Genomic DNA, 27,419 nt, shown 5'->3' on the forward strand with positions numbered 1-27,419 from the left:
AAAATGCTGGAGGAAGACAGCAGACCAGGCAGCATCGATGGAAAAGAGAAACATTCAATGTCGCAGGCTGAGACCCTTCATCAGGACTGGGAAAAAAAGATGAGAAGATGATGAGGGGAAGGGAGGAAGAAGTACAAGGAGGTAGGTGATAGGTGAAACCGGGAGAGGGGAGGAGTGAAGTAAAGAGCTGGGAAGCTGATAGGTGAAAGAGATAAAGGGCTGGAGAAGGGGGAATCTGATAGGAAAGGGTAGAAGAAAAGGAAGGGGGAGGAGCACCAGAAGGAGGTGATGGGCAGGTAAGGAGCTGAGGTGAGAGGGGGAACAGAAATGGGAATGGAGAAGTGGGAGACAATTACTGGAAGTTTCAGAATTGGTGTTCATGCCATCAGGTTGGAAGCTACCCAGATGGAATATAAGGTGTTGCTCCTTCAGTCTGAGTGTGGCCTCATTGCAACAGTAAAGGAGGTCATGGACTGACATGTTGGAATGGAATGGGAAGTAGAATTGAAGTGGGTGGCTACGGGAAGATCCCGCTTTTTCTGGCTGACGGAGCATAGATGCTCATCAAAGTGGTCTCCTAATCTACGTTGGGTCGCACTGATACACAAGAGGCCTCACTGGGAGCACCGGATATAGTATATGACCCCAACAAACTCACAGGTGAAGTATCGCATCATTAGGCTTCAACAAAGCCCACTCAGTTTTCTACAATATCAAAACTGCCAAAGCAAGAAATTGCATTTGTGTAGTAACTTTCACACTATTTAGCTATATCAATAAAATATAAACAAATACATAAAAATTAATCGTTAATGTTTAATGAAAATTTGTTTACCCGCTGCATTTTAAATGCAGTAAACTGTTTTAAGTGTTGCCACCGATTGCTACATTTTACTGACAACACTTGCAGCAGCTGTGTATCTTGTGATTTTAGCAAATTTCAATATTGTTCTATTAGTAATTGTACCTTTAAAGTGGTTTATCCTTTTAGATATCAATAGAATTCAAAATAAGTTGCAATCTATCAGCAATAAGACCCATTAATTTTAAAACAGTGCTTAAATTTTCAAATTGTAACAATTTGTTACAATAATTTGCTGGGTTCCACACACAGCAGACCCCTTAACAACAGAAAGCTTATTGATCTGGCTGGCGACTCAGCAGATGTAATTCTTCCATTTCAAGGATGTTAGTTGAATCATGAAGTTCTACACTACTTGGCTCTTAAGTACACCATAAGTGATTAGTAGATTCAAGTGCATCTGTGAATTACAGGTAATATGCCCGTTGATCATAGAATCACAAAGCTGTGGCAACAGTACATTCTGGAAGTCAACAGTAGTGTTATAAAGTCAGTCAGTATTCTCTTCATAGCGTTGTTTCATTGCTCTGTATTTCCTAAGATAATACAAAGCTTCAAGTTCCTTTATCACAAACTGCCCCCTTGCTATTAGTTCCTTGATTTTCTCAGGATCTGTAACATCTTTGTTTTTCATGAAAGTCTTCTTAAGATGATCCCTGAAGTAATCTGCTCCTTTTGGGTATTCTTTGCCAAGGTACAGCAGCTGTAAGGCAAAATATTGAATTAACTCTTGATGAAAAGTTCATTTTTCAACTTTTAATGTATTTAAAGAACTTTGATCAACTTCCCTGTAATTAATGTACCTGTTGTGTATGTTGCCTGTTTACACAACTATATTATTAATAACAACGCTGGAGACGGGAACTAAGTTTCCATGGTTCTTTACTGGTAGAGTCCGAACTTTAACACACACGTACAGATCAATACGTGCCTAATAGCACATTCGATGACGTGTTACTAGAACATAAAGTAGTCCCTTATTATACAGTACACTCCTCCCCTTTTATTTTAATAGTTTATCAACTGTTGTTTTTACTAGGGCACTATGCTAAATAAATATGTTTACCCTTAACATACAAATGCCTACCATTTGTTTACTTAGTAACTTAATAATATCAAATTATAACAAAATAACGTAATAATATCAAATTATAACAAGCCTTTTTTTTAACCTTTGGTCTAAGACCCATTTATAACTCAAGTCTCTTGGGGGGGGGGGGTCTTCTCTGCCTCTCCGGGTAACGTCTGTCACTAAACTTGTTTGCTTTAATATAGATTTCCATATAAAAGTCATGAAAAGTTGACCTCTGAGCATAGGGAGTTACGAAGATGTGCACCTCCAACTTTCTAAGAGTTCTAGGCAGCAGATCGCCTCCGTATAATGAAGCCTCCTTTGTGCAGCTGTCCTAGATATATACGCATCTTTGTGCTATCACTTGTCTTCCTTACCCAAATCTCATTTGTTCCAACTGAGCTAATTACACAGCCAATCTTCGTATTCTCCTTAGATTCCAAATAGATAGTGTCATGTGTGACGCCAAGCAGAGCTACCGGATGGATGATGCTAATGAGAGAGATAACAGAAGACAATGGAGAAACATTCAAAATGCTAATAAGAGAGAAGAGAGAGATTAACGAGAAAGAAACACAATTCAGATATTGACAGACCGTTTGCTTTGAACCTTAACTGTTTGAAGTTTGATGGACAGGTGATACCCCAGCAGGGGGATAAAAAGAGCAGGTTTGCTAAGGTACGAGACACGCCACAAGACCCTGGAAAGAGCAGTGTGCCCCCCACAAGTTAGTGGGAGTTTGGAGGACCGGTTTGCGGGAATTGGTCAGAGGCTCACAGGGTGTAAGGGTATGATCGGTGGGAACCTGGGGTGTGTGTCCGTCCTTGCCTGGGTGCCGGGTTCACCGCGGAAGAACGATCGTATCCGGAACGGAGGGGTCACAGTCGATGACCACAGCGGGATCAGAAGACATCAAAAGGTCTGCCCGAAACCAACTGCATCTCTCACTCCCTCTCTCTCTCCAACGGTACAACAACAGCGATTACTTCGAACTGCACTAAACTGAACTGAACTCTGCTTCACTTAAGACTGATCATTTTACCCCTAGACTGCGATAGAGCTTGGTTGATTCCTATTACCCTATTTCTGTGTATATGTGTGTATTATCATTGCTAACCTGTTACATTTATATCCTTGCGGCTGTGTACTGTATTACTTATTTCTTTAATAAAACTTTATTAGTTCCTAGTAATCCAGACTCCAACGAGCGTTCCATTTCTGCTGGTTTGGCAACCCAGTTACGGGGTACGTAACATAAGCGGGGATCTCGTCCGGGATCTTGAATGCCAAAATTGGGACTGGGTAAATTGATTGGGTTAAAATTCCGGAACAGAAAAAAAAGGGCAAACAACAGAAATGAAGATTGAAGAATTTCTAAAGGCCCCAACCTTGGAGGCACTAGAGGATGCCAGGAAATCAGAATTGGTGACTGTTGCCAAACAGTTGAACCTTTTTAAGGGGAAGCCGACAATGAGGAGAGCGGAGATGCGCAGAGCTATCGTTGAGCATTATGTATCTAAAGGTGTGTTTCCCCATGGGGAGCTGGAGGTGGTGTCTATGAGCAAACTTGGTGGGGAAGCAGTGCAGCTGCAGATGGAAAAATTAAGACTCGAGCACGAGTTCCGAGTAAAGCAATTAGAACGAGAAGAGAAGCAGTTAGAATGGGAAGAGAGAGTAAGGCAGTTAGAACGGGAGGAGAGAGAGAAGGAAAGGGAGTTTGAGCTTGAGAAGTTAAGGATGTCACTAAAGAGGGGCCAAATGCCAAACCAAGGTGGAGGGTTCAGGGCGACCCAGGAGGTTAGGTTGGTTCCCCCATTTGAGGAGGCCGATATTGATCGGTACTTTCTGCATTTTGAAAAAGTCGCTGCAAGTCAGGACTGGCCGAGGGATAAGTGGGCTGTTTTGCTTCAGAGCGTATTTAAGGGGAAGGCTCAACAAGCTTACTCAGCGTTGTCAGCAAAAGATGCCCAGAGGTATGATGTGGTGAAAGAGGCTATACTCAGGATTTATGAGTTGGTCCTGGAGGCATACTGGCAAAGGTTCCGGAATGTGAGGAACCAGTATTTAGAGTTTGCCCGTGAGATGCAGATGTATTGTGAGCGATGGTGCACCTCGAAAAGGGTCACTGGGAATTATGACAGACTGCTACAGCTAATACTGATTGAGCAAATTAAAGGATGTGTCCCTGAAGGTATGAGGCCCTATCTAGATGAGAAAGAGGCAGAAACCTTAGCCGCAGCTGCTAAGTTAGCGGATGAGTACGCATTAACACACAAAGTTTACCCCGAGTAAGAGCTACCAGAAGGGTAGTCGAGAGGGCGGAGAAAGTCCGCCGGAAAAGCCAGAAAGTAAGCTGGGGACTAGTAGAAGGATAAGGAAGACAGGAAGCAGTTTGGTAGGAAGTCTCCTGGGGTCGTATGCTATAATTGTGGGAAAGCCGGTCACATTGTGTCCAGGTGTTTTGCCCCAAAGAAGGAGACGGGTAAAGGAAAAACGACGACTCCGACTGGCTGTATTGAGCCAGCAAAGAAACCGCTAGGGGAGAAGAGGACTGATAGAGTTCAGGAAGGGCGCAAGAAGTTTATTTCCGCCGGATTGGTTTCGGCGAAGGAGGGGTCAAACCCAGTTCCAGTACGGATCTGGAGAGACACTGGGGCTTGTCAGTCATTGATCTTAAGGAGGGTGTTAGACTTTAGTGTAGAGACCAAGACTGGGGAGGTCAGTGTGATAAAAGGCATTGGGAAAGGGACTGAAGCAGTACCTTTGCACCAGATACACCTAAAAGCGACTTGGTCTCCGGACCGGTCACGACAGGGGTGAGGCCTGAATTACTGATAGAAGACGTGGAGGTCTTACTCGGTAACGACCTTGCAGGTGGAGATGTGTACCCAGCAGTAAAGCTGACGAGCAAGCCTGCCAGGACTGAGGACCTGCCTGTGGATTCACAGGTTTATCCCGTTTGCGCAGTAAATTGGCGCATGTCCAGAAAGGCTGCCGAAGCAAATGTAGATTTAGCTGAGATGTTTTTACCAGCCTTGTACCAGGAGGGGTTAGAAAGTAAGAAGGAGCATAGTGGAGCGGAAGGAAGTGATGGAGTTGAGGTAGATTTATCATTAGCGAGGAAGGAATTTATACAGGCGCAGGAACGAGACGAGGAGCTGATGGTTTTGACGGAGACAGCTCTCTCCGAAGCAGAGATAAATAGGGAACAAGTGGGCTATTATGTGAAGGAGGAAGTACTGATGACGAAGTGGAGACCAAGTACCGTGCCCGCAGATGAGGAGTGGGGGGTGGTACACCAGGTGGTAGTGCCGAAAATTTATAGGAACGAGATTTTTAACCTGGCCCACAAGATACCCCTCAGTGGACATTTTGGGGTGAGGAAAACAGTCGATAGAATAATGAAAGAGATTTACTGGCCGAACATGAGGAAGGATATTATTGAGTATTGTAGACATAAGCCGACCTAATTAGTACATATTAATATGTTAAAAGCTTACCACAATCAGAAAGCAGATCTAGTCGGTGTTATCACGAAAATTAATGAGGCTGGGGTGCCAAATGATAAGGAGAAAACCCATCTTGAAAAGATAAATATGGTGCTGACCTGATGGGAGAACTCTATTGTTTTGGCCAACTTTGCTGATAAGGTCTCTCACTTAACCCCTGAACAGATTGAGCCGCTGATAAAGCTAATTAACTGGCATGCAGATGTATGTCCGGATGTCCTGAGGCGATGCAAGGGGACGGTACATGATGTTGTCGTTACATCAGATCAGCCTATTAAGCAACACCCCTATAGGATGAACTTGGAGAAGGGCAAGATATTGGAGAAAGAAATTGAACACATGCTAGCCACAGGTATTATTAGGCCATCCAAATTGGAATCGGCTTCTCCCTGTGTGGTTGTCCCGAAACCCGATGGGAGCATACGATTCTGTACAGATTACAGAAAGGTGAACGCCATCACAAAAACTGATGCTTACCCCATCCCAAGGGTAGACGATTGCATCGATAAAATGGGGAGAGCTAAGTACATCACAAAGATCGATTTGCTGAAAGGGTACTGGTGCGTTCCTTTAACCGACCGGGCTAGAGAAATCTCAGCATTTGTCACTCCATCCAGGTTATACGAGTATAATGTTTTACCTTTTGGCATGAAGAACGCCCCAGGGACCTTCCAAAGGATGATTAATTCAGTGATAAAAGGGTTAAAGAACACAGAAGTATATATTGACGATTTAGTGGTCTGGAGTGACACGTGGGAGGAGCACATTGTGGCAGTAGAGGAACTGTTTAAACGGCTGTCTGAAGCCAACCTGACAGTGAACCTCGTGAAAAGTGAGTTCGGCCACGCTAAGGTCACTTATCTGGGATTTGTGGTAGGACAGGGGCAGCTGGCACTGATGCAGGCTAAGGTGCGGGCTATCTCTGAAGTTCCCAACCCAACGGACAAGAGAGCCATGAGAAGGTTCTTGGGGATGGTGGGGTACTATCGGAAGTTTTGCAAAAACTTTGCGGATATTACCCTCCCTCTTACTAAGCTCTTGCCGAAAAATGCGAAGTTTGTGTGGAACAACCTTCGTCAACAAGCCTTCAAGAGTCTGAAGGCGATTCTGTGTCACCACCCTGTATTGAATGCGCCTGACTTTTCAAAACCCTTCTCCCTAGCAACAGATGCTAGCGACGAAGCGGCTGGGGCGGTGTTGTTGCAGACAGACAAAGAGGAGATTGAACACCCAGTGGCTTATTTTTCTAAGAAGTTTAATGTCCATCAGAGAAGTTATTCCACTATGGAGAAGGAATTACTGGCAATCATACTGGCATTACAACATTTTGAGGTTTATATTTGTCCGGCACGGAAACCACTGATAATTTACACTGATCACAATCCATTAGTGTTTTTGGCCACAATGAAGGATAAAAACAAATGCTTATTAAGTTGGATCCTGGTATTACAGGAATTTGATATTAAGATAAAACATATAAAAGGAACTGACAATGTGATTGCTGATTGTCTGTCAAGGTGTTAAAACTTAAAAGTTCTCTGTATTAGCTGAATAGCTGATGACTTACCTGTATATTAGTGTGTATCTTATAATGTGCATTCATGCCCATAATTTTTACCCCGTAAAAATCCTTTTAAGGGTGGGGGTGTCATGTGTGATGCCAAGCAGAGCTACTGGACGGATGATGCTAATGACAGAGATAACAGAAGACAATGGAGAAATATTCAAAATGCTAATAAGAGAGAAGAGAGAGATTAACGAGAAAGAAACAGAATTCAGGTATTGACAGACTGTTTGCTTTGAACCTGATCTGTTTGAAGTTTGATGGACAGATGACAGCCCAGCAGGGGGATAAAAACAGCAGGTTTGCTAAGGTACGAGACACGCCACGAGACCCTGGAAATAGCAGTGTGCCCCCACAAATTGGTGAGAGTTTGGAGGACTGGTTTGCGGGAATTGGTCAGAGGCTCACAAGCTGTAAGGGTACGATCGGTGGGAACCTGGGGTGTGTGTCCGCCCTTGCCTGGGTGCCCGGTTCACCGCGGAAGAATGATCATATCCGGAACGGAGGGGTCACAGTCGGTGACCACAGCGGGATCAGAAGACATCAAAAGGTCTGCCCGAAACCAACTGCATCTCTCACTCCATCTCTCTCTCCAATGGTACAACAACAGCGATTACTTCGAACTGCACTAAATTGAACTGAACTCTGCTTCACTTAAGACTGATCATTTTACCCCAAGACTGCTATAGAGCTTGGTTGATTCCTATTACCCTATTTCTGTGTATATGTGTGTGTTATCATTGCTAACCTGTTACATTTATATCCTTGCGATTAGTGTACTGTATTACTTATTTCTTTAATAAAACTTTACGAGTTCCTCGTAATCACAGACTCCAACGAGTGTTCCATTTCTGCTCCTTTGGCAACCCAGTTACGGGGTACGTAACAACAGCTTGACCTTTATGATACCATCTCTTATCGTAATATAACTTTCCATCTTCTATTTGTGCTTCATATCTTTGTGCTGGTGATTCAGCATGAGTGCTGGGAAGATGCTCAGGAGAAGACAGGGATGCTGGTCTTTTCAGAGATTTCTTATTGAGTTTACAGATCTTCCATTATCTGTTCATCTGTAAACAGGTAATTTAACTGCGCAGGTGCAGATTTTCGTCTTTTGTCTGTAATTGGAACAGGCTCATTAGGTCTCCTCCTTAGTTTCGTAGTCATTATTGGCTTTACCTCCATAGAATCTCCTGTGAGTTCCATTGTTAGCCTCTCATTCTCAATCATCTTTTTCTTTTTTTCTAACTCAATCTTTTTATCTTCAAATTCCTTCACTGCTGCTTTCTTCTCTTTAATATAATCCCTTTCCACTTGTTCTGTCCCCCGTTGCAGAAAAAGCTCTGCATTTCATATTCTTTCCTTGTATTGTTGATCTAGTTTCTTCATCTTTTTCTGATACTCCTGCAAAGTGCCTTCCTGTAACTGCTGTAGCTGTCTTTTGAGAGATGTCAATTTCTCCTGGTACATCTGCTCTTTTACTTCCAGGTAGTCTTACCTTCATCTGAGTTGCGGCCACGGATACTGCATTTGTCCTCATCTTCAACGCTGTCTAGCTCCTCCTTGTCATTGTAATAGTCGACAATGGGTGAGAGGAGAGCTGCAGACATCTTCCCCGTTGAGCTGCCCTCCTTTGTTGACACATCTAGTGCTTTGATGGTGTGGCAATCCGACTGGATTTTCCAGAGCCATTCACGTCCCAGCAACAGTGGTCCTCCATTTTTCAGGTCATAGAGGTTCAGCTGCTGTGTTTTGTCTCTGTAGGTCATGGTCACTTTAATTTTACCTTTGGGACGCATTTTCTGTCCTGTGTAAGTTTTTAGCAGTAGTTTAGTTCGTTTCAGAGGTATGTGAGAAAACAGTCGTTTGTAGTCGTGTAGAGATCACTGTTCAAGCTGAGCCTGTGTCCAACTCCATTTTCAGTCTCACGCCCACCACTTGTGGAGTGATCCTTATTACTCTTCGATCATCTGTCTCTTTCACGCTGTGAAGTTGCAGACAAGACAATTCACTTTTGTCTGAGTCATTTTCATCAGAACTGCTTTCTTCCATCTTGTGTACATTGTTGTGTTTTCCTTTCTGGGGTTTCTTGTTTCTCTGTATTTTGTCCTTTTTCTGCTGTTTACTAGCTTTTCATACTCTGCCAGTGTGGCCCTAATAGCGCATTCAACTAGTGATACAGTACTGATTGCTTTCTGCTCCTTATTCCAGATAAATAGTGGAAGAATTACTTAGCAGTAAAAGACTTCTATTCACATAACTATGGGCAGAATGGTTACATCTGGGTGAAGTTTCAAGAAAGTGAAGGATATGTATTATGTTTGGTGTGAGGTCGCAATTTCAAATTATATAAACCGCTTCCCAGGACCCTGCTTCCTGGGACATCTCGGATCGAGTCCATAGCTTTCTTAAGTGGAAAGATGACCAGCCAGAGGTCGTGGTCCATGTTGGTAGCAATGATATGGGTAGGAAGGGTGATAAAGTCCTGCAAAGTGTGTTCAGGGAGCTAGGTACTAAATTAAAGGGCAAGACATCTAGGGATGTGGTAAGACCACAAGATATCAAGATAAGAGCAGAATTAGGCCACCTGGCCCATTGAGTCTGCTCCATCATTCCATCATGGCATATTTATTTTCCTAGTCAACCCCATTCTCCTGCCTTCACCCCATAACTTTTGATTCTCTTTCTAATCAAGAATCTGTTGACCTCCGTTTTAAATATACCTAATGACTTGGCCATCTGTGGCAATGAATTATACAGGTTTACCTACCTCTGGCTATCTGTTTTAAAGAAATGTCCTTCTATTCTGAGGCAATGCCCTCTGGTCCTAGACTCCTCCACATCTACTCTACCTAGGCCTTTCAATATTAGATAGGTTTCAATGAGGTGCCACCCAGATACTTCTAAACTCCATAGATACAGGCCCAGAGCCAAACACTCCCCATACATTAACCCTTTAATTCCTGAGATCATTCTTGTGAACCTGTTCCAGATTCTCTCCAATACCAGCACTATTTTTCATAGATACAGGGCCTAAAACTGCTCACAGTACTCCAAGTGCAGTCTGTCCAATGTCTTATAAAGTCTCAGCATTACATCCTTGCTTTTATCTTCTAGTCCTCTTGAAATGAATGCTAACATTGCATTTAATATTTCAGTAATATTTGAATAATACTGTAAATATATTGTTTGATTAAGCATTCTTTATTTGTTTACATAATACATTATTGGTTATATACAAGAAGTAATTGAATGGCATACAGCAGCATGCAAAAGTTTAGGCACCCCGGTCAAATTTTCTGTTACTGTTGTGACCAAGTTATCAGAAGATGCCGATAAGAGAGATAAGCAAGAGACAAATGGGGGAAACATTCAAAATGCTAATAAGAAAGAGACGAGAGGGATTAACGAAAAGGAGACACAGTTCCCAGTATTGTCAGAGACCGGTTGCTTTGAACCTGAACTGTTTGAAGTTTGATAGACAGGCGATACCCCAGCAGGGGGATAAAAGAAACAGGTTCGCTAAGGCAAGACACACCACGACACCACGAGATAACGAGACCCTGGAAGTGCGGTGTGCCCCCACAAGTTGGTGGAAGTTTTGGAGGTCTGGTCGTGGGACCAACCATAGACGCACAGGGTGAGACGGTACGATCGGCGGGAACCTGGTGTGTGTGTCCACCCTTACCTGGGTGCCGGGTTCACCGCAGAAGAACGATTGTATCTGGAACGGAGGGGTCACAGTCGGTGACCTCAGAAGACATTAAAAAGGGCTCGCCTGAAAGCTAACTGCGAGGAATATCAAAGATCTGTTTGAATCCGATTTGAATATCATCATTCGCTCTCTCTCTCTCCCCAATGGCACAACAGCGATTACTGCGAACTGAAACTGAACTGAACTCTGTGTCACTTGAGACTGATCATTTTACCCCTAGACTGCGATAGAGCTTGATTGATCCTATTATCCTAGTTCTGTGTACATGTGTGTTTATTCATTGCTAACCTGTTGCATTTATATCCTTACTATTAGAGTACTGTGTTACTTATTTCTTTAATAAAACTTCCTTAGTTCCAGTAATCCAGACTCCAATTAAGTGGTCCATTTCTGCTGGTTTGGCAACCCAGTTACGGGGTACGTAACATAAGTGGGGGCTCGTCCAGGATTTTGAACGCTAAATTTGGGACGGGGTAAATTGATTGGGTTAAAATTCCCGAAAGAAAGAAAAGGGAAACAGCAGAAATGGAGGTTGAGGAATTTCTAAAGGCGCCGACCTTGGAGGCATTAGAGGATGCCAGGAAAGTAGAATTGGCAGCTGTGGCCAAACGGTTGAATTTTTTTAAGGGGACGTCGACCATAAGGAGAGAAGAGATGCACAGAGCTATCATAGAGCATTATGTGTCTAAAGGTGTGTTTCCCCAAGGGGAGCTGGAGGTGATATCTTTTGGAAAACCTGGTGGAGACACAGTACAGGTGCAGTTTGAAAAATTGAGACTCGAGCACGAGTTCCGGGTAAGACAGCTAGAACACGAAGAGAAACAGAATGACAACGGGAAGAGAGATAGAGACTGTTAGAATGGCAAGAGAGAGAGAGGCAGTTGGAGCGAGAAGAGAAACAGAGGGAAAGGGAATTCGAGCTGGGAAGGATAAAGATGAGGGCAGCGCAGGGGCCCATGCCGAACCAAGGTGGAGGGTTCAGGGCGACCCAGGAGGTTAGGCTGGTTCCCCCATTTGACGAGACCGATGTTGATCGGTACTTTCTCCATTTTGAAAAAGTTGCTGTAAGTCCGGACTGGCCGAGGGATAAGTGGACTGTTTTGCTTCAGAGTGTACTTAAATGAAAAGCCCAACAAGCTTACTCGGCTTTGTCCGCAGAAGATGCCCAGAGGTATGAGGTAGTGAAAGAGGCCATACTCAGGATTTATGAGTTGGTCCCGGAGGCATACCGGCAGAGGTTCTGGAATGCGAGGAAGCAGTGGGGCCGCACGTAATTAGAGTTTGCCCGGGAGCTGCAAACATATTGTGAGCATTGGTGCGCCTCGAAAGGGGTCAATGGGGATTATGACAGACTGCTACAGCTAATCCTGATTGAGCAGTTTAAAGGTTGTGTCCCTGACGGTATGAGACCCTACCTAGATGAGAAAGAGGCAGACACTTTAGCCGCAACTGCTAAGTTAGCGGATGAGTACGCGTTGACACATAAAACGAAGTTTGCCCCGAGTAAAGGCTACCAGAAGGGTAGTCAGGACAGCGGGGAGAGTCCGCCAGAAAAGTCAGAAAGTAAGCCGGGGACTAGTGAGAAGGATAAGGTAGACCGGGAGCAGTTTGGTAGGAAGTCTCCTGGGGTCGTATGCTATAATTGTGGGAAAGTCGGACACTTTCCGTCCAGGTGCTTTGCCCCAAAGAAGGAGACGTGGAAAGGAAAAACGGCGGTTCCGACTGGCTGTATTGAGCTGGTAAGCAAACCACTAGGAGAGAAGAGGTCTGATAAAGTTCAGGAAGGGCGCGAGAGGTTTATCTTGGCCGGATTGGTGTTGGTGAAGGAAGGGTTAAACCCAGTTCCAGTACGGATCTGGAGAGACATGGGAGCGTGTTAGTCATTGATATTAAAGAGTGTGTTCTACTTTAGTTCAGAGACCCAGACTGGGAAAGTCAGGGTCATAAAAGGCATTGGGAAAGGGACTGAAGCAGTACCTTTGCACCAGATACACCTAAAAAGCGTCTTGGTCTCCGGACTGGTCACGATCAGGATGAGGCCCGAACTACCGATGAAAGACGTTGAGGTCTTACTCGGTAATGACCTCGCCGGCGGAAATGTATTCTCTGCAGTAAAACTGACAAGCCAGCCTGCCAGGATTGAGGCCCCGCCCATGGACTCACAGGTTTATCCCGTTTGCGCAGTGACTCGGTGCGTGTCCAGAAAGGCTGCCGAAGTAACTATAGAATTGGCTGAGACGTTTTTACCAGCCTTGTACCGGGGGGGGGGGGGGGGGTTAGAAAGTGAAAAGAAGGAGCTAGTGAAACAGGAGGAAGTGAGGGAGTTGAGGCAGACTTAGCATTAGCAAGGAAGGACTTTGTACAGACACAGGAGCGAGATGAGGAGCTGATGGTTTTGGCGGAGACAGCTCTCTCTGAAGCAGAATTAAAAAGGGAGCCAGTAGGCTATTGTGTGGAGGAGGGAGTGCTAAGGAAGAAAGGGAGACCAAGTACCGTGCCTGCAGATGAGGAATGGGGGATGGTGCCAAAAATTTATGGGGATAAGATTCTTAACCTGGCCCACAAGATACCCCTCGGTGGACATTTTGGGGGGAGGAAAACAGTCGGCGGAATCATGAAAGAGTTCCACTGGCCACACAGGAGGAAGGATGATATTTACTATTGCAGACGTGAGCTGACACAGTTACAGGCTTTTGATATGCTAATAGCTTGCCACGATAGGCGAACAAACTTAGTCGGTGTTATCACGAAAATTAATGAGGCTAGGGTGCCACCTGATAAGGGGAAAACCCATTTTGAAAAGATAAGTATGGTGCCGACCAGATGGGAGAAGTCTATTGTTTTGGCCAGCCTTGCTGAAAAGGTCTCTCCCTTAATCCCCGAACAAAGCGACCCGCTAAGAGAGCTAATTAAACGGCACGCACACATAGGTCCAGATGTCCCGAGGCGATGCAAAGAGCTGGGACATGGAGTTGTTGTCACATCAGGTCAGCCTAGTGAGCAACACCCCTATAGAATGATTAATTCAGTGACAAAAGGGCTAAAGAACTTAGAAGCGTATATTGGCGATGTAGTGGTCTGGAGTGACACGTGGGAAGAGCACATTGTGGCACTGTTTAAACGGCTGTCTAAAGCCAGCCTGACAGTGAACCTCGCAAAAAGTGAATTTGGCCACGGAAAAATCACTTATCTGGGATTTGTGGTAAGACAGGGGCAGCTGGTACCGATGCAAGTTAAGGTGCGGGCTACCTCCGACGTCCCAACCCTGACAGACAAGAGAGCTCTGAGAAGGTTCTTGGAGATGGTGGGGTACTATCGGGAGTTTTGCAAAAAAAAACTTTGCGGATATTACCCACCCTCTTACTAAGCTCTTGCCAAAGAATGCTAAGTTGGTATGGGATGACCCTTGTTATCTTGGTCTGGGACGAAAACCATTGAGAAGTTACCCTGATCACAACTCATTAGTGTTTTTGGCCACTATGAAGTTTGCTAAGTTGGAGCCTGGTTTTAGAGGATTATTAAAATAACACATATAAAAGGAACAGAAAATGTGATTGTTGACTGTCTGTCAAGGTGTTGGCAACTTAAAATTCTCTGTATTAGCCAAATAGCTGATGAACATGTATGTTTGTGTGTATCTAATAATGTATTCATCCCTATAATTTTTACCCCGGTAAAAATCCTTTGAAGGGTAGGGGTGCGACCAAGTTATCAGAAGATGCCGATAAGAGAGATAAGTGAGAGACAAATGGGGGAAACATTCAAAATGCTAATAAGAAAGAGACGAGAGGGATTAACGAAAAGGAGACACAGTTCCCAGTATTGTCAGAGACCGGTTGCTTTGAACCTGAACTGTTTGAAGTTTGATGGACAGGCGATACCCCAGCAGAGGGATGAAAGGAACAGGTTCGCTAAGGCAAGACACACCACGACACCATGAGATAACGAGACCCTGGAAGTGCAGTGTGCCCCCACAAGTTGGTGGAAGTTTTGGAGGTCTGGTCGTGGGACCAACCATAGACGCACAGGGTGAGACGGTACGATCGGCGGGAACCTGGTGCGTGTATCCACCCTTGCCTGGGTGCCGGGTTCACCGCAGAAGAACGATTGTATCCGGAACGGAGGGGTCACAGTCGGTGACCTCAGAAGACATTAAAAAGGGCTCGCCCGAAAGCTAACTGCGAGGAATATGAAAGGTCTGTTTGAATCCGATTTGAATATCATCATTCGCTCTCTCTCTCTCTCTCCCCAATGGCACAACAGCGATTACTGCGAACTGAAACTGAACTGAACTCTGTGTCACTTGAGACTGATCATTTTACCCCTAGACTGCGATAGAGCTTGATTGATCCTATTATCCTAGTTCTGTGTACATGTGTGTTTATTCATTGCTAACCTGTTGCATTTATATCCTTACTATTACAATACTGTGTTACTTATTTCTTTAATAAAACTTTCTTAGTTCCAGTAATCCAGACTCCAACTAAGTGGTCCATTTCTGCGGGTTTGGCAACCCAGTTACGGGGTACGTAACACTGTAAATAGTTAAGTGAGTAGAAATGAACTGATCTCCGAAAGTCATAAAGTTAAAGATGAAACATTCTTTTCAACATTTTAAGCAAGATTGGTGTATTATTTTTGTTCTGTACAATTTTAGAGTGAAAAAAAGGAAAGGAGCACCATGCAAAAGTTTGGGAACCCCAAGAGATTTGAGCTCTGATAACTTTTACCAAGGTCTCAGACCTTAATTAGCTTGTTAGGACTATAGCTTGTTAGGAAAGGCCAGGTGATGCAAATTTCAAAGCTTTATAAATACCCTGACTCCTCAAACCTTGTCCCAACAATCAGCAGCCATAGGCTCCTCTAAGCAGCTGCCTAGCACTCTGAAATTAAAATAAATGATGTCCACAAAGCAGGAGAAGGTTATAAGAAGATAGCAAAATGTTTTCAGGTAGCCATTTCCTCAGTTCGTAGTGTAATTATGAAATGGCAGTTAGCAGGAATGGTGGAGGTCAAGTTGAGGTCTGGAAGGCCAAGAAAACTTTTCGAGAGAACTGCTCATAGGATTGCTATAAAGGTAAATCAAAACCCCGTTTGACTGCAAAAGACCTTCAGGAAGATTTAGCAGACTCTGGAGTGGTGGTGCACTGTTCTACTATGCAGCGACACTCGCACAAATATGACCTTCATGGAAGAGTCATCAGAAGAAAACCTTTCCTGCGTCCTCACCACAAAATTCAGCATCAGAAGTTTGCAAAGGAACATCTAAACAAGCCAGATGCATTTTGGAAACAAGTCCTGTGGACTGATGAAGTTAAAATAGAACTTATTGGCCACAATGAGCAAAGGTATGTTTGGAGAAAAAAGGGTGCAGATTTTCATGAAAAGAACCCTTCTCCAACTGTTAAGCACGGGGGTGGATCGATCATGCTCTGGGCTTGTGTTGCAGCCAGTGGCACGGGGAACATTTTACTGATAGAGGGAAGAATGAATTCAATTAAATACCAGCAAATTCTGGAAGCAAACATCACACCGTCTGCTTAAAAAAAAAAGCTGAAGATGAAAAGAGGATGGCTTCTACAACAGGATAATGATCCTAAACACACCTCAAAATCCACAATGGACTACCTCAAAAGGCGCAAGCTGAAGGTTTTGCCATGGCCCTCACAGTCCCCCGACCTAAACATCATCGAAAGTCTGCGGATAGACCTCAAAATAGCAGTGCATGCAAGACGGCCCAAGAATCTCACAGAACAAGAAGCCTTTTGCAAGAATTGAAAGACTCTTAGTTGGCTACAGAAAGCGTTTACAAGCTGATACTTGCCAAAGGGGGTGTTACTAAGTACATGGAGGGTGCCCAAATTTTTGCTTCGGGCACTTTTCCTTTTTTGTTATTTTGAAACTGTAAATGATGGAAATAAAAAAGTAATCTTGCTTAAAATATTAAAGAAATGTGTCATCTTTAACTTTATGCCTTTTGGAAATCAGGTCACCTTTTACTTGCTTAGCTATTCACAGTAACAGAAATTTTAACCAGGGGTGCCCAAACTTTCGCAAAACACAAAGTTATTATGCCACCACATCATATATGAGCAACTCATTAAAAACAGGAAAAGAAAAATGAAGCAGGCAATTATCCAATATCCTGTCTTTTTCTTTTGATTAGTTTCTGGAATTACAAAACATAACAGTGGTAACAAGGAAGTTTTAAAATACCTGTTGAAGTGCAGCATGTTTTAATTCGGAAGGGGATAGAGACGTTCAAGTAATAAAAAGAGCTAGAAAATGGACAAAATTAACAAACAACAAGTACAGCCACGGTTCTTTAGCAGACAGTAATAGGTGATAATAATAAATTAAAAAAACAGAAATGGCTAGCTACATTGGAAAGATAGACGCGTTCAACTGTACAACAGATAACAGAGTGTATTCTCAGTGAATTGAGCAATTTTTTGAAGCAAATAAAATAGCCGATGAGTACAGAGTGCCGGTTTTGTTGAGTGCATTGGGTGAAAATGCAACAAAGTATGACACATTCAAAGAGCATGTCGGGCAGACAAAAATAAATGGACTGCACAGGGAAGAGAAAAAGATAAAAAGGTGCGGTTTCAAAAAGAGTACTAATCTACAAGCTGTTGATGAAAAATTTGATAATGATGAGTGACACAGGTCTGGGTAGACTTGAGATATAAAGTGTGAAAACTAACAAGAAGCAAGCAAATCATAAACCTGAGAAAGCCTGCAGATGCCGGAAATCCAAAGCAACACACACAAAATTCTAGAGGAACTTAGAAGGTCAGGCAGCATCTATGGAAATGAGTAACAGTCAACGTTTTGGGCTGAGACCATTCTTCAAAGTTGAAATGGAAGGGTGAAGATGCCTGAATGAAAAGCAATATGGCTTACAGCAGAAGTGATGGCCTGGCATTGATTAGCAGATCGAACAACTTGCCATGTACTGTTTGGAATGCCAACACATGCAGAAGATGCCAAGAACAGCACCTTTCCAACGCTGAGAATGGCCTGCATTGCCTTTGCAGAGGATTCACATAGATTTTGCCAGACCATTCATGGGCACAAATTTCTTGGTAGCAGTGGATTCAGCTACAAAGTGGCCAGAAGTGTTCCCAATGGCCTCCACTATAGCCTTGCACACCATTGATGTGTTGATAAGCCTCTTTGCAAGGATTGGTGTTTCAGAACACTTAGTCAGTGACAATGGACCACAATCTGTTGTGGAACAGTTTCAGTCATTGCTGAAAATGAATGGATGCACTGTACCAGTCAGCTACAGTGTACAGCTTGGCAAAAGGGTTGTCCAGAGCCTAAAGTATGCACTGCGGTCCTGGTGTGGGACTATAGAGATGATCAAAAATGAGTACTTGGAAAGATTAAGGATAGAACTGGACCACTCTCCTACACAGTGGAGATAGTGTCTGATGTTATCTGGAGACATTAAGTGTTATACAAGACTGAATTAAGCCAAAGTCATAAAACCTACTACAGACTGAGTACCGCTTATTCAAAACGCCTGGGGCCGGAAGTGTTTCAGATTTTTAATTGTTTTGGATTTTGGAATATATAATGATAGCTTGGGATTGCCATCATTTCCGACTCTGAATATATGTGCTAACGGTAAGCAGACTTTATCTTACACTTGTTCATCACGCGGGTACTTTATTACATACCATTAATATAATGAAAATACGATGTGTGCAGGGTAACAAAAGCAGCACTGCAGCATTGGTAGAATACCTGGGTCAGCTGTTGAACAAACAACGGCAGGCTTTCAGTCTCCACCTGTGAGCCCATGCTTGGATTACAGTACACTATTTTATTTTTACTTTTTTTTAGGTTTTATGTAAGGAATAAAAACAATCAGCATTATAGACATTCTGGTGCTAGATTTCCGTGATCAGCAAATGCTTAAAAAATTTAATTCCGTGCCTTTTCATAAATTTCTGCAACCAGCCTGCCAGATTAGATAAAGGAGAATTCTAAAATATTCCATGAATATACTGAGAGTAAAAGGGTAACTGGCGGGAGAGTAGGCTCCCTTAAGAATCAATGTGGTTATCTATGTGTGGAGCTATGGGAAATAGATGAATTCTTAAACAGAGTCTATTAGTCAGGATTGACAGTTGAGGAGGCTATGGAAACTAAAGAATTTGGGCAAGGCTAGAGTGATATTAAGGAGTATATTAGCATTTGAAGGAGGACCTGTTGGAGGTTCTGAAATGCATAAAGTAGATAAGATCCTCAGGCCTGACCAGGCACTATATATCCTAAGAAGTTATGGTAGGTAAAGGAAGAAATTGGTATAGGATTTTTAACATCATTAGCTGCAAGTGAGGTATGAGAACACTGGAAGATGGGTAATGTGCTTTTATTTATGAAGGACTGTGGGGATAAGTCAGGAATCTCCTGGCTATCAAGCCTTCTATCAGTGATTTATTTGAATTTGGAAAGGCAAGTACTGACTAAGTCTTTGTTCATGGAAAATCAAGTTAGCTGAATTTGAGCAAACTATTTTGAAGAAACAACCAGAGGGTGGTGAGGGTGGGGCAGTAGAAGTTGACTACCTGGGCAAGGCCTTTGACAAGATTCTGCACAGTAGGCTGGTTTGGAAGGTTAACTCACATGATACAGGATAAGTTAGCAAATTAGACATATAAAAAAATGGATTGATGGTATAAGGCACAGGGTTGCCTTTCAGATTGGAAGCCTATGACCAGTTGTGTGCTGCATGGATTACTACTGAGTCCTTTGCTGTTTGTCATATATTTTCTCTATTTTAATGACATCCTTTCTATCTTCCACTGCAATCTATCTAATAATGTTATTGTTTGGGTAATTACGATGTTGATATGGTAATGATGAAGGAATATAGGGTGGTGTGTGATTTGAAAGCAAACTTAAATGTAATGGTATTCTCATGTAAACTACTGACCTCCTGATCTCCTCACTCTTATAAACTCTAGTGAATAAAAGGCCAGTTCACTCACACTCTTCTCATAGCACAGTTCTGCAATACGAGCAATCAGTCTGTCAAATCTTTGATGTGCTCTTTGGAATTTAGACTTTTAGGTAAGAAGATCAAAACTTTATATAATATCTAATGTGCCATCTCACCAAGCAGAATACCATTACTACAGTAAGATTCTCTCGCTTCTACACACAAAACCTCTTGCGAATGTAGGCTAACATACCATTTGCCTTAACTGTTTGCTATATCTGCATGTTTGCTTTCAGTGACTTTTATACAAGGATATTCAGATCTTATTGTACATCTGCAGTTCCCAATAGGTCTCTACATTTCTGTCATTCCTACCTAAACTGGTTAACTTTTTGTTAAGTTGCGTATGCCACAAAGTGCCCACTCAACCTACCTAAATTGCCTTGAAACCTCTTTGGCCCCTCCTCACAACACGCCAAGTTTCATGCTGTCAGCAAACTTAGGAATATTATTCCGTTCCCTCATTGACAAATATTGTGTGTACTGATCCCAAGCAGTGATCCCTGTGGTTCTTGCTAGTCACTATCTTACATCACAAAAATCAATTTAATCCTACTCTATAACCTGTCAACTAATTTTTGATACCTATTATACTGCATCTGTAAACAACGAAGGGCCTCGGCCTGAAACGTCAACTGTACCTCTTCCTAGAGATGCTGCCTGGCCTGTTGCGTTCACCAGCAACTTTGATGTGTGATACTGCATCCGTATCTATGGTTAGTATAATAAAATCCCACTGGCTTTAACATTGCATTCTAACTTCTTAAGTGAGATTTTATCAAAGATCAACTGAAAATCTAACAGCTGGTTCTCACTTCTCTATTAAACAGTTATCTCCTTTTAAAAACCCCAATAAGTTTGTAAAACACGATCTTTTAATAAATCCATGTTCACACAGTCATTAATATTTCACAAGTGTACTATTTTATATGCTTTGTAACAGACACTGTTGTTTCCCTACCCTAATGATAGATGATCTGTAGATCTCGGTTTTCATGCTCTATCCCTCTTCAAACAGTCATCATCATCATCATCAGCGATCACTTGTAGTAGAGTATGACTCTTCTCCTGGTGGTTGATCTGGTCACTTGTGGGACTTGAGATGACCGAAGAGGCCGATCCGTGACCCACAAGCCTTATTGCAGTGTTGGCAGGTGTAGGTCATTGAAGTGGTGGTGAATGTAGCTGGCTGGGTTTCTCCCAGTTTCTCCTTATGTTAAAGCCGCTTAGTCTCAGTGGCACAGTGGAGGTATTCTTCGAGCTGTGCGGACCCTCATAGACAGTCTTCTCCAGCCTTTGCTATGCTGTGCTAATTTCTCCCATCCATTCAGGTTGATGTGGCACTTCCTCAGGTGGGTCTTGGTATTGACTTTGAACCACCTTTTCTGCCGTCCAGGAGTGCGCTTTGCATCCTTGAGTTGGCTGAACAGGAGTCATTTAGGGAGGCGGGAGTCAGACATACGGATTAAGTGGCTGACCCACTGCAGTTGGTGTTGAGTCACGATTGTGGCTATGGAGTTTATGTTAGCTTCCTCCAGGATGCTGGAGTTAGTGTGCCTGTTCTTTCAGCTAACTCTCAGAATCATTTGAAGGCATCTTTGTTGGTAAGTTTCTGGGGATTTTATGTGCCAGCTGTATGTTGTCCATGACTCCACTCCATATAGCAAGGAGGGGACGACTATAGCTTTGTAGACCAGAAGCTTAGTGTTGATCTTGATATCCTGATCTTCAATAATCCTCTTTCTCAGCCTGGCAAATGCTCCACTTGTAAAGCCTATTCTGTGATTTACTTCAAGGTCAATGTTGGCGCTTGAAGAAAGAAGCTTGCTAAGATCTGGGAAATGATCAGTGTTCTCCAGAGGGATGTTGTCAACTTGGATGGCTGGAGGTTTAGGAGCTTGATATAGAGCAGGTTGGTGCAGGATTTGAGTTTTCTTAATGTTTAGATCAAGTCCCAGGAGCTTGTATGCTCCAGCCAAAGCAACCATAATGCACTGTAGATCCTCCTCAGAGTGAGCTACGATGGCGTTATCGCCTGCATATTGCAACTCCATGATGGAAGTAGTTGACACCTTGCACTTCGCCTTGAACCTTTCAAAGTTAAGGAGCCCCTCCCATCTGTCCTGTAGAGAATTTAGACCCCTTGTGGGAGGTATTGGCCTGTGAGGTGAAGAATGGTTGCAATAAAAACGGTTGGGGCTCCTCTGTTTGACCTCAGTCTTAAACTTGAAAGGTGCTCTTTCAGAGCCACTGTTGCGTATCATTGTGTAAGATCTGCAGGATCTTGAGGTATTTCTCCGGCAACAGTAGGGTTATTTGTCACCACCTAAACTGGAGGGACCATTCCATAATTTATAGAAGTTTGAAAGATGACAAGAAATGCATATGCTACTTGCCTGGCTAACTGTGGTTGCTGGAAAAGCTTTTGGACATCTGAAAGTGAGTCATTCCCAGCAATATAACTTGTCAGCTGCTCTACTAACCACAATATGGATGAGGCTGATCCTGCTGGGTCTTAGGGTGGTGACAACGCTTGGCATGTTAAGGGTGACAAATTCAGCCATACTAATGCTGAGTGTTGGGTTAGGTTTAAGTCTCTCTCTTAATGGAAAATGTCATTGCCTTTGTGAATGCTACTAGGCCATTATTAGCCTAAGATGGGGTCTTTCACCAGACAAAAATGGCCTGTATTGCTTTAAGAACATATATCTGGAGTAGTCCACTATGCTATTGTCAGTGAATATTTCACACTACTTCTAGGGGGAATAATCGGGCCTAAGACATTATCCTTCCAGTAACCACAATGTTCAAAGTCAGGATAATCTTTCTATAGAAAATAACTACTACATATCTTCTAAATTTGTCCCTCTTCTGTGATGAATCAGTTCACAGCTGCTGACAATCAGTCAGTTATCTACCCTTTCTGTGCAGGACTACTAACAGCAGCAAGCCAAGGCACTTTGGAGGAAGGCTGAGGCAATCAGCATTGTCTAACTATCAATCAGCAGTTGTCCCTAGGAATGGTGCAGAACAAATACTGCTGGAGAAAACAAAATAGCGCTGATTGTTTATCTTTCCTCACCTTGATCCAAGGTGAGTAAAACTGGAAGTCTTGCGGCCATTTTAACGCTGACAAGAGCTGGTTAATTTATAAGAAGGAGCGAGCTGCAAACTTGCTGAACTAGGTGACTTGGTTGATCTTGGAGCAGTACATCTACACACTGAATCCTCACCACAAATTCATAGTTAAATGTTGTTACAGAACATAAGCCAGGGAACTTACATTTTTGTACAGCTTTATTACTTCACTTCTTAGAGGATTTGCCATGTTCCATAAAAGGCTTTTTCATCCAAATTTTCAATGATACTGTAACCAAAAACAAAAGCTCAAATTCAGGCATATTAAAAGACATTCTTACATCTGAATCAGAAAATTTACAGTTGAGCCCCACGCCAGAATTTTCGCATAGACATTTTCACTGCCAGGTTGCACAACTGGAGAGGCCATCTTTCAGGTGAAACATTATGTCCAATCTGTATTCTCCACTGATGGCAGAAATCTCAAGGTATTGCTTTAACATTGGAAGTTTCCTGACATATTAGACAACGTTCATCTATCAGACATTTCCAATTAATATAAAGTTATTCATCTCCTAGTTGTTTTCAGGAATTTTGCAGTGCACAGATGGGCAATTGTGATTGTCATGGAATAATACTGACTACACTTTAAAAGTCATTTACTAGCCTGTAAAGAACACTCATCATTAAATGCAGCTTCTTTCACAGGTCCTGAAGTACAGGTTTCCTCATTATTTTTGATTCAAGACCAAGACTGTACCTAAAGATAACAGATTTTAGGATGTTGACAAAGGCAGGATGCAAGCTTAATTTTTCAAAATGTCTCTCTTCCCCCTAAGCAGCCAGCTATAGGTTATTGAGAACTTTTTCCAGCTAAGGTGCTGCTAAACCAAATTACCTTCTTACATTATAACTCAAAATTCTTTAAACAAGTGACCTATTCTGTGAAATGTACAATGGATCATCCTCACTGGAGCATATCTTTCGCTCTCCTTCACATTAAGTTTCACAGCCAATCTTCAAAACAAGCAAGGGATCAGAATATACTTACAAAGTCACAGCAAAAATTATCATTTGGCAGAAATTAAATACTTTCTATCAAATAATTTAAGCGAGAAATGTAACTTATCTAAATTTATGATGTTTTAACACTTGGTATTTTTGAGCAATTTGTCATTCCTGACCCACTTAAAATGATTTCATTTTCATTGTTCTTTGGCTCCTTGCCTCACCCCTCCAGCCTCCAGTGTCCTGGTAATATCCTCCTTCCCAACAAACACCCACTTTTGATCACCTTCTGCCAATTGCATTCATTAGCTCCTCCTACATTTATAACACTGAAATATTATACATGTTAAATGAGTTCTGTATGTGTATATTGTTAGAATAAAACAATCTAACTTTTATAATTCCTTTGGAGTGTATTAATACAGGTTGAGTAACCCTTATCCGAAAACTCCTAAATTCCCAAATTTTTTTAAGCGCTGACATGACATCACAAATGGAAAATTTCACATCCGTTGGGGAGGTTCCCAGGCGATGCGCAGGTCTCTGTGCACTACAGATGGTTTTGAGAAGTGACCTGCATAAAGTGAAAAATGAAGGTCTCGATCATGTATTGAAAAAGTCTGCGTCAGAGTAAACATATACTGCTTAACGTTATGCTCACCATGAAAACAAGCAAAGATCTATCACGACGAACTGAAAATTGAAGGTATTTGTGAATATTCAGCACGCTGGTTGCAGGAATTTAAGAAAAGGTATGGCATTAAATCTTTAAAGACTTAAAAAATTTTAAAGATAAAGCATCTGCTGATCACGTAACAGCAGAGAAATTCATTGATAAGTTTCCCAACATTGTCACTGATGAAAATCTAACACCAGAACAGGTTTATAATACTAACAAGAGAAAATCTGCAGATGCTGGAAATCCAAGCCACACACACCAATCTATAATACCGTTTGTTTTTATACCTTACATAAAACATAAAAAAAATACAAATACAGTGCACTGTAATCTTTTAATCAAAACACAGCCTTGTAGGTGGAGACTGAAAGCCTGTTGGTAAACAGCTGATTCAGGTATTCTCCTGATGCTGCTGTGCTGCTTTGGTTACCCTGCACACATTATATTAATGGTCTGTAATATTTTTTACTGTTCAGTACATACAGTAAGTCTGACAAACAACTGCAAGACTGCTTACTGACGGCACATAAATTCAGACTCGGAAATGATGGCGATCCTAAGCTCCTTCACTGTATATTCTACAATAAAGGGTATTTAACCGGTATAGATGTTGACTATCAACTGTTACACTACATCATAGAGTGGGTTGGGGAATATTATTCAATGTTAATTATTTCTGTTAATATTCCTCACAGATTGGACTAAATCAATACTAAATCTAAATCAAACAGTAAACAAAGAGAGGAAAAACTCTTTAACTGATTTATTTTATGTTATGAGAGCTTTAGGGAATATTTATGAAAATGCAGCTTTATTTACTGACACTTTTGAATAATATAAAACCAAACCAAAACATTTCTTCAATTACTATCAGTGGATAAAATTGTGGCCATCCATTTCTCCGAATTATTCAGGAATTGACGTTGTAATATTGACATCCAAATCACCAGATTTTTTTTAGTTACCATTTCACAAAATACATAGCTTAGTAACTTTGATATTTGCTGACACCATTTTCAATAACTAAATCAATATTTGGTGATCTGGGACTTCTGAAGTAGTTGTGTGTGTTTGAATGTATTGGTTTTGGTCATCTGTTATTGTACTTTTCCTATGATTTATGAAACTTAAGGATTCACAGACTTTGTGTTCTCTACAAATGTAATTTACTAAAGTGGTTTATTACTGCCACATATATTGAGGAACAGCGAAAACATCTTACAGGTGAATTCATTACAGCAGTGCATCAATATAGTACAAGGTAAAACAAAAACAATGCAGAATAAAGTGTTATAGTTACAGAGAAAGTGCAGTGCCAGTAGACAATAAGGTGCAAGATGATAACAAGGTGAAATGTGAAGTCAGAAGTACATTTATTATACTAGGGAACTGTTCAATTATCTTAAACAGTGGGATAAAGCTGTTCTTGACCTGCTGGTGCATGCTTTCAGAGTTGTTTCTGAAGCAGGGTCTCCACCCAGAACATTGTCTGTTTATTCATTACCATGGATGCTGCCTGATCTGGTGAGCTCTTGCAGCATTTTATGCGTGTTGTTTTGTATCTTCTACCTGATGGGAGGGGAGGAAGAGCGAATGTCCGGGGTGGTTTGGAGTGTTTGATTATGCTGGCCCCTTTACCAAGGCAGAGAGAAATCCAAACAAGAATCCATGGAGGGGATCCTGACGAAGGGTCTCGGCCTGAAACGTCGACTGCACCTCTTCCTACAGATGCTGCCTGGCCTGCTGCGTTCACCAGCAACTTTGATGGTTGAATTTCCAGCATCTGCAGAATTCCTGTTGTTTGTCCATGGAGGGGAGAGTGGTTTCCGTGACATTTTGAGTTGTGTCCAGAACTCTGCAGTTACTTGTAGTCACAGGTAAAGATAAGACGCCACACCAAGCCGTCATGCATCCAGACAGTACGCTTTCCGTGGGGGACAGAACTGCTGAGATCCTCCGACAGCTTGTCTGTTATTCCAGATTAAGTTTCTGTGGTCTCATGTGGCTCCCATTCCCTCTGTTGTGAATGACTGAGCCTCCGAGGCGGAGAATTCCACCACAATTCTCTGTGGTGAATGGCCTGTCCTTATTTGAATCCTAAATGTTTTGATACTGAGACCCAACACTGCCCTCCCCACCCAAGGACCTGACTGCTCGGGAAAGCTCGGCCCTCGCAGCCCGAAGCCGTTCCATCTCCCCACCTCCGCTCCCGCACTACAACACCCCCTCGCTCCACAATTACCTACCTACCTACCTACCTCCCTCCCTCCCTGTCCCGGACCACACCTCTCGCCCTGAACACCTACCGAGACGGGGCGCCCTCACTGCCCTCCAAGTACACCGGAGCCGTAAAGCGGCTGGTCGTAAACAGCCGCATTTCGAGCCTGCGCAGTACGCTCGCTCGTTGCCTGGCAACGGGGGGGCCGAGCGGGTAAACAAAGCCTGGCGGAGGAGGAAAGATGGTGAGTCTGTCCTGGGGGCAAGGGGGAAAAAAAAGAAAAAGGAGAGGAGGGAAAAGGGCTATCTAATATAGAGGGTTGGAGGAAGGAGAAGTGGGATAGCCGTTGGAGCAAAGATTTGGGATCAGGGATTGCACTGAGCGGTACTGGGCAAAGGCTGGAGTGATCAGAAAGGAGGGGCTGTCGCTCTGCTAATTCCACTTGCCGACTTTCACCGACGGTTTATTTCTCTGTACTGTACAGATTTGTCTCAACTTCCAAACAATTCGTAACTTGGAATTGGAACTGGTTTATTATTGTCACATGTCTGGTGTGCTGTTCGGGCAGATCAGATCATTTCACGGTGCATTAAAGTAGAACGAGGTAAAACAAGAACAGAATATAGAATAGAGTGTAACAGTTACGGAGAAAGTACAGTGCAGATAAGCAGTAAGGTGCAAGATCAAATCAAAGTAG

At 42.7% G+C, this 27,419-nt stretch overlaps 2 protein-coding genes across 3 annotated transcripts in view; one reads left to right on the plus strand and one right to left on the minus strand.

Moving 5' to 3' along the window:
- Window positions 1-802: 802 nt before the first annotated feature.
- On the minus strand, window positions 803-26,928 carry LOC134359312 (electron transfer flavoprotein regulatory factor 1-like). The gene is made up of 3 exons (XM_063072321.1): window positions 26,811-26,928; window positions 23,023-23,106; window positions 803-1,565 (listed from the first exon to the last, which is right to left on the minus strand). The coding sequence occupies exons 2-3, from the start codon at window positions 23,065-23,067 to the stop codon at window positions 1,353-1,355; spliced, it is 258 nt and encodes an 85-aa protein (XP_062928391.1). The 5' UTR covers window positions 23,068-23,106; window positions 26,811-26,928; the 3' UTR covers window positions 803-1,352.
- Window positions 26,901-27,419, plus strand: part of dnai7 (dynein axonemal intermediate chain 7) — a 114,064-nt gene continuing 113,545 nt past the window's right edge. Inside the window, exon 1 of one of the 2 annotated variants that reach the window (XM_063072320.1) lies at window positions 26,901-26,966. In XM_063072320.1, the coding sequence (XP_062928390.1) occupies window positions 26,964-26,966 (3 nt within the window). In that variant the 5' untranslated portion in view covers window positions 26,901-26,963. The remainder of the gene's footprint in view (window positions 26,967-27,419) is intronic. The other variant, XM_063072319.1, reaches the window with a different exon arrangement.

Source organism: Mobula hypostoma, chromosome 20, assembly GCF_963921235.1.
Source record: "Mobula hypostoma chromosome 20, sMobHyp1.1, whole genome shotgun sequence".
NCBI classification, from domain to species: Eukaryota; Metazoa; Chordata; class Chondrichthyes; order Myliobatiformes; family Myliobatidae; genus Mobula; species Mobula hypostoma.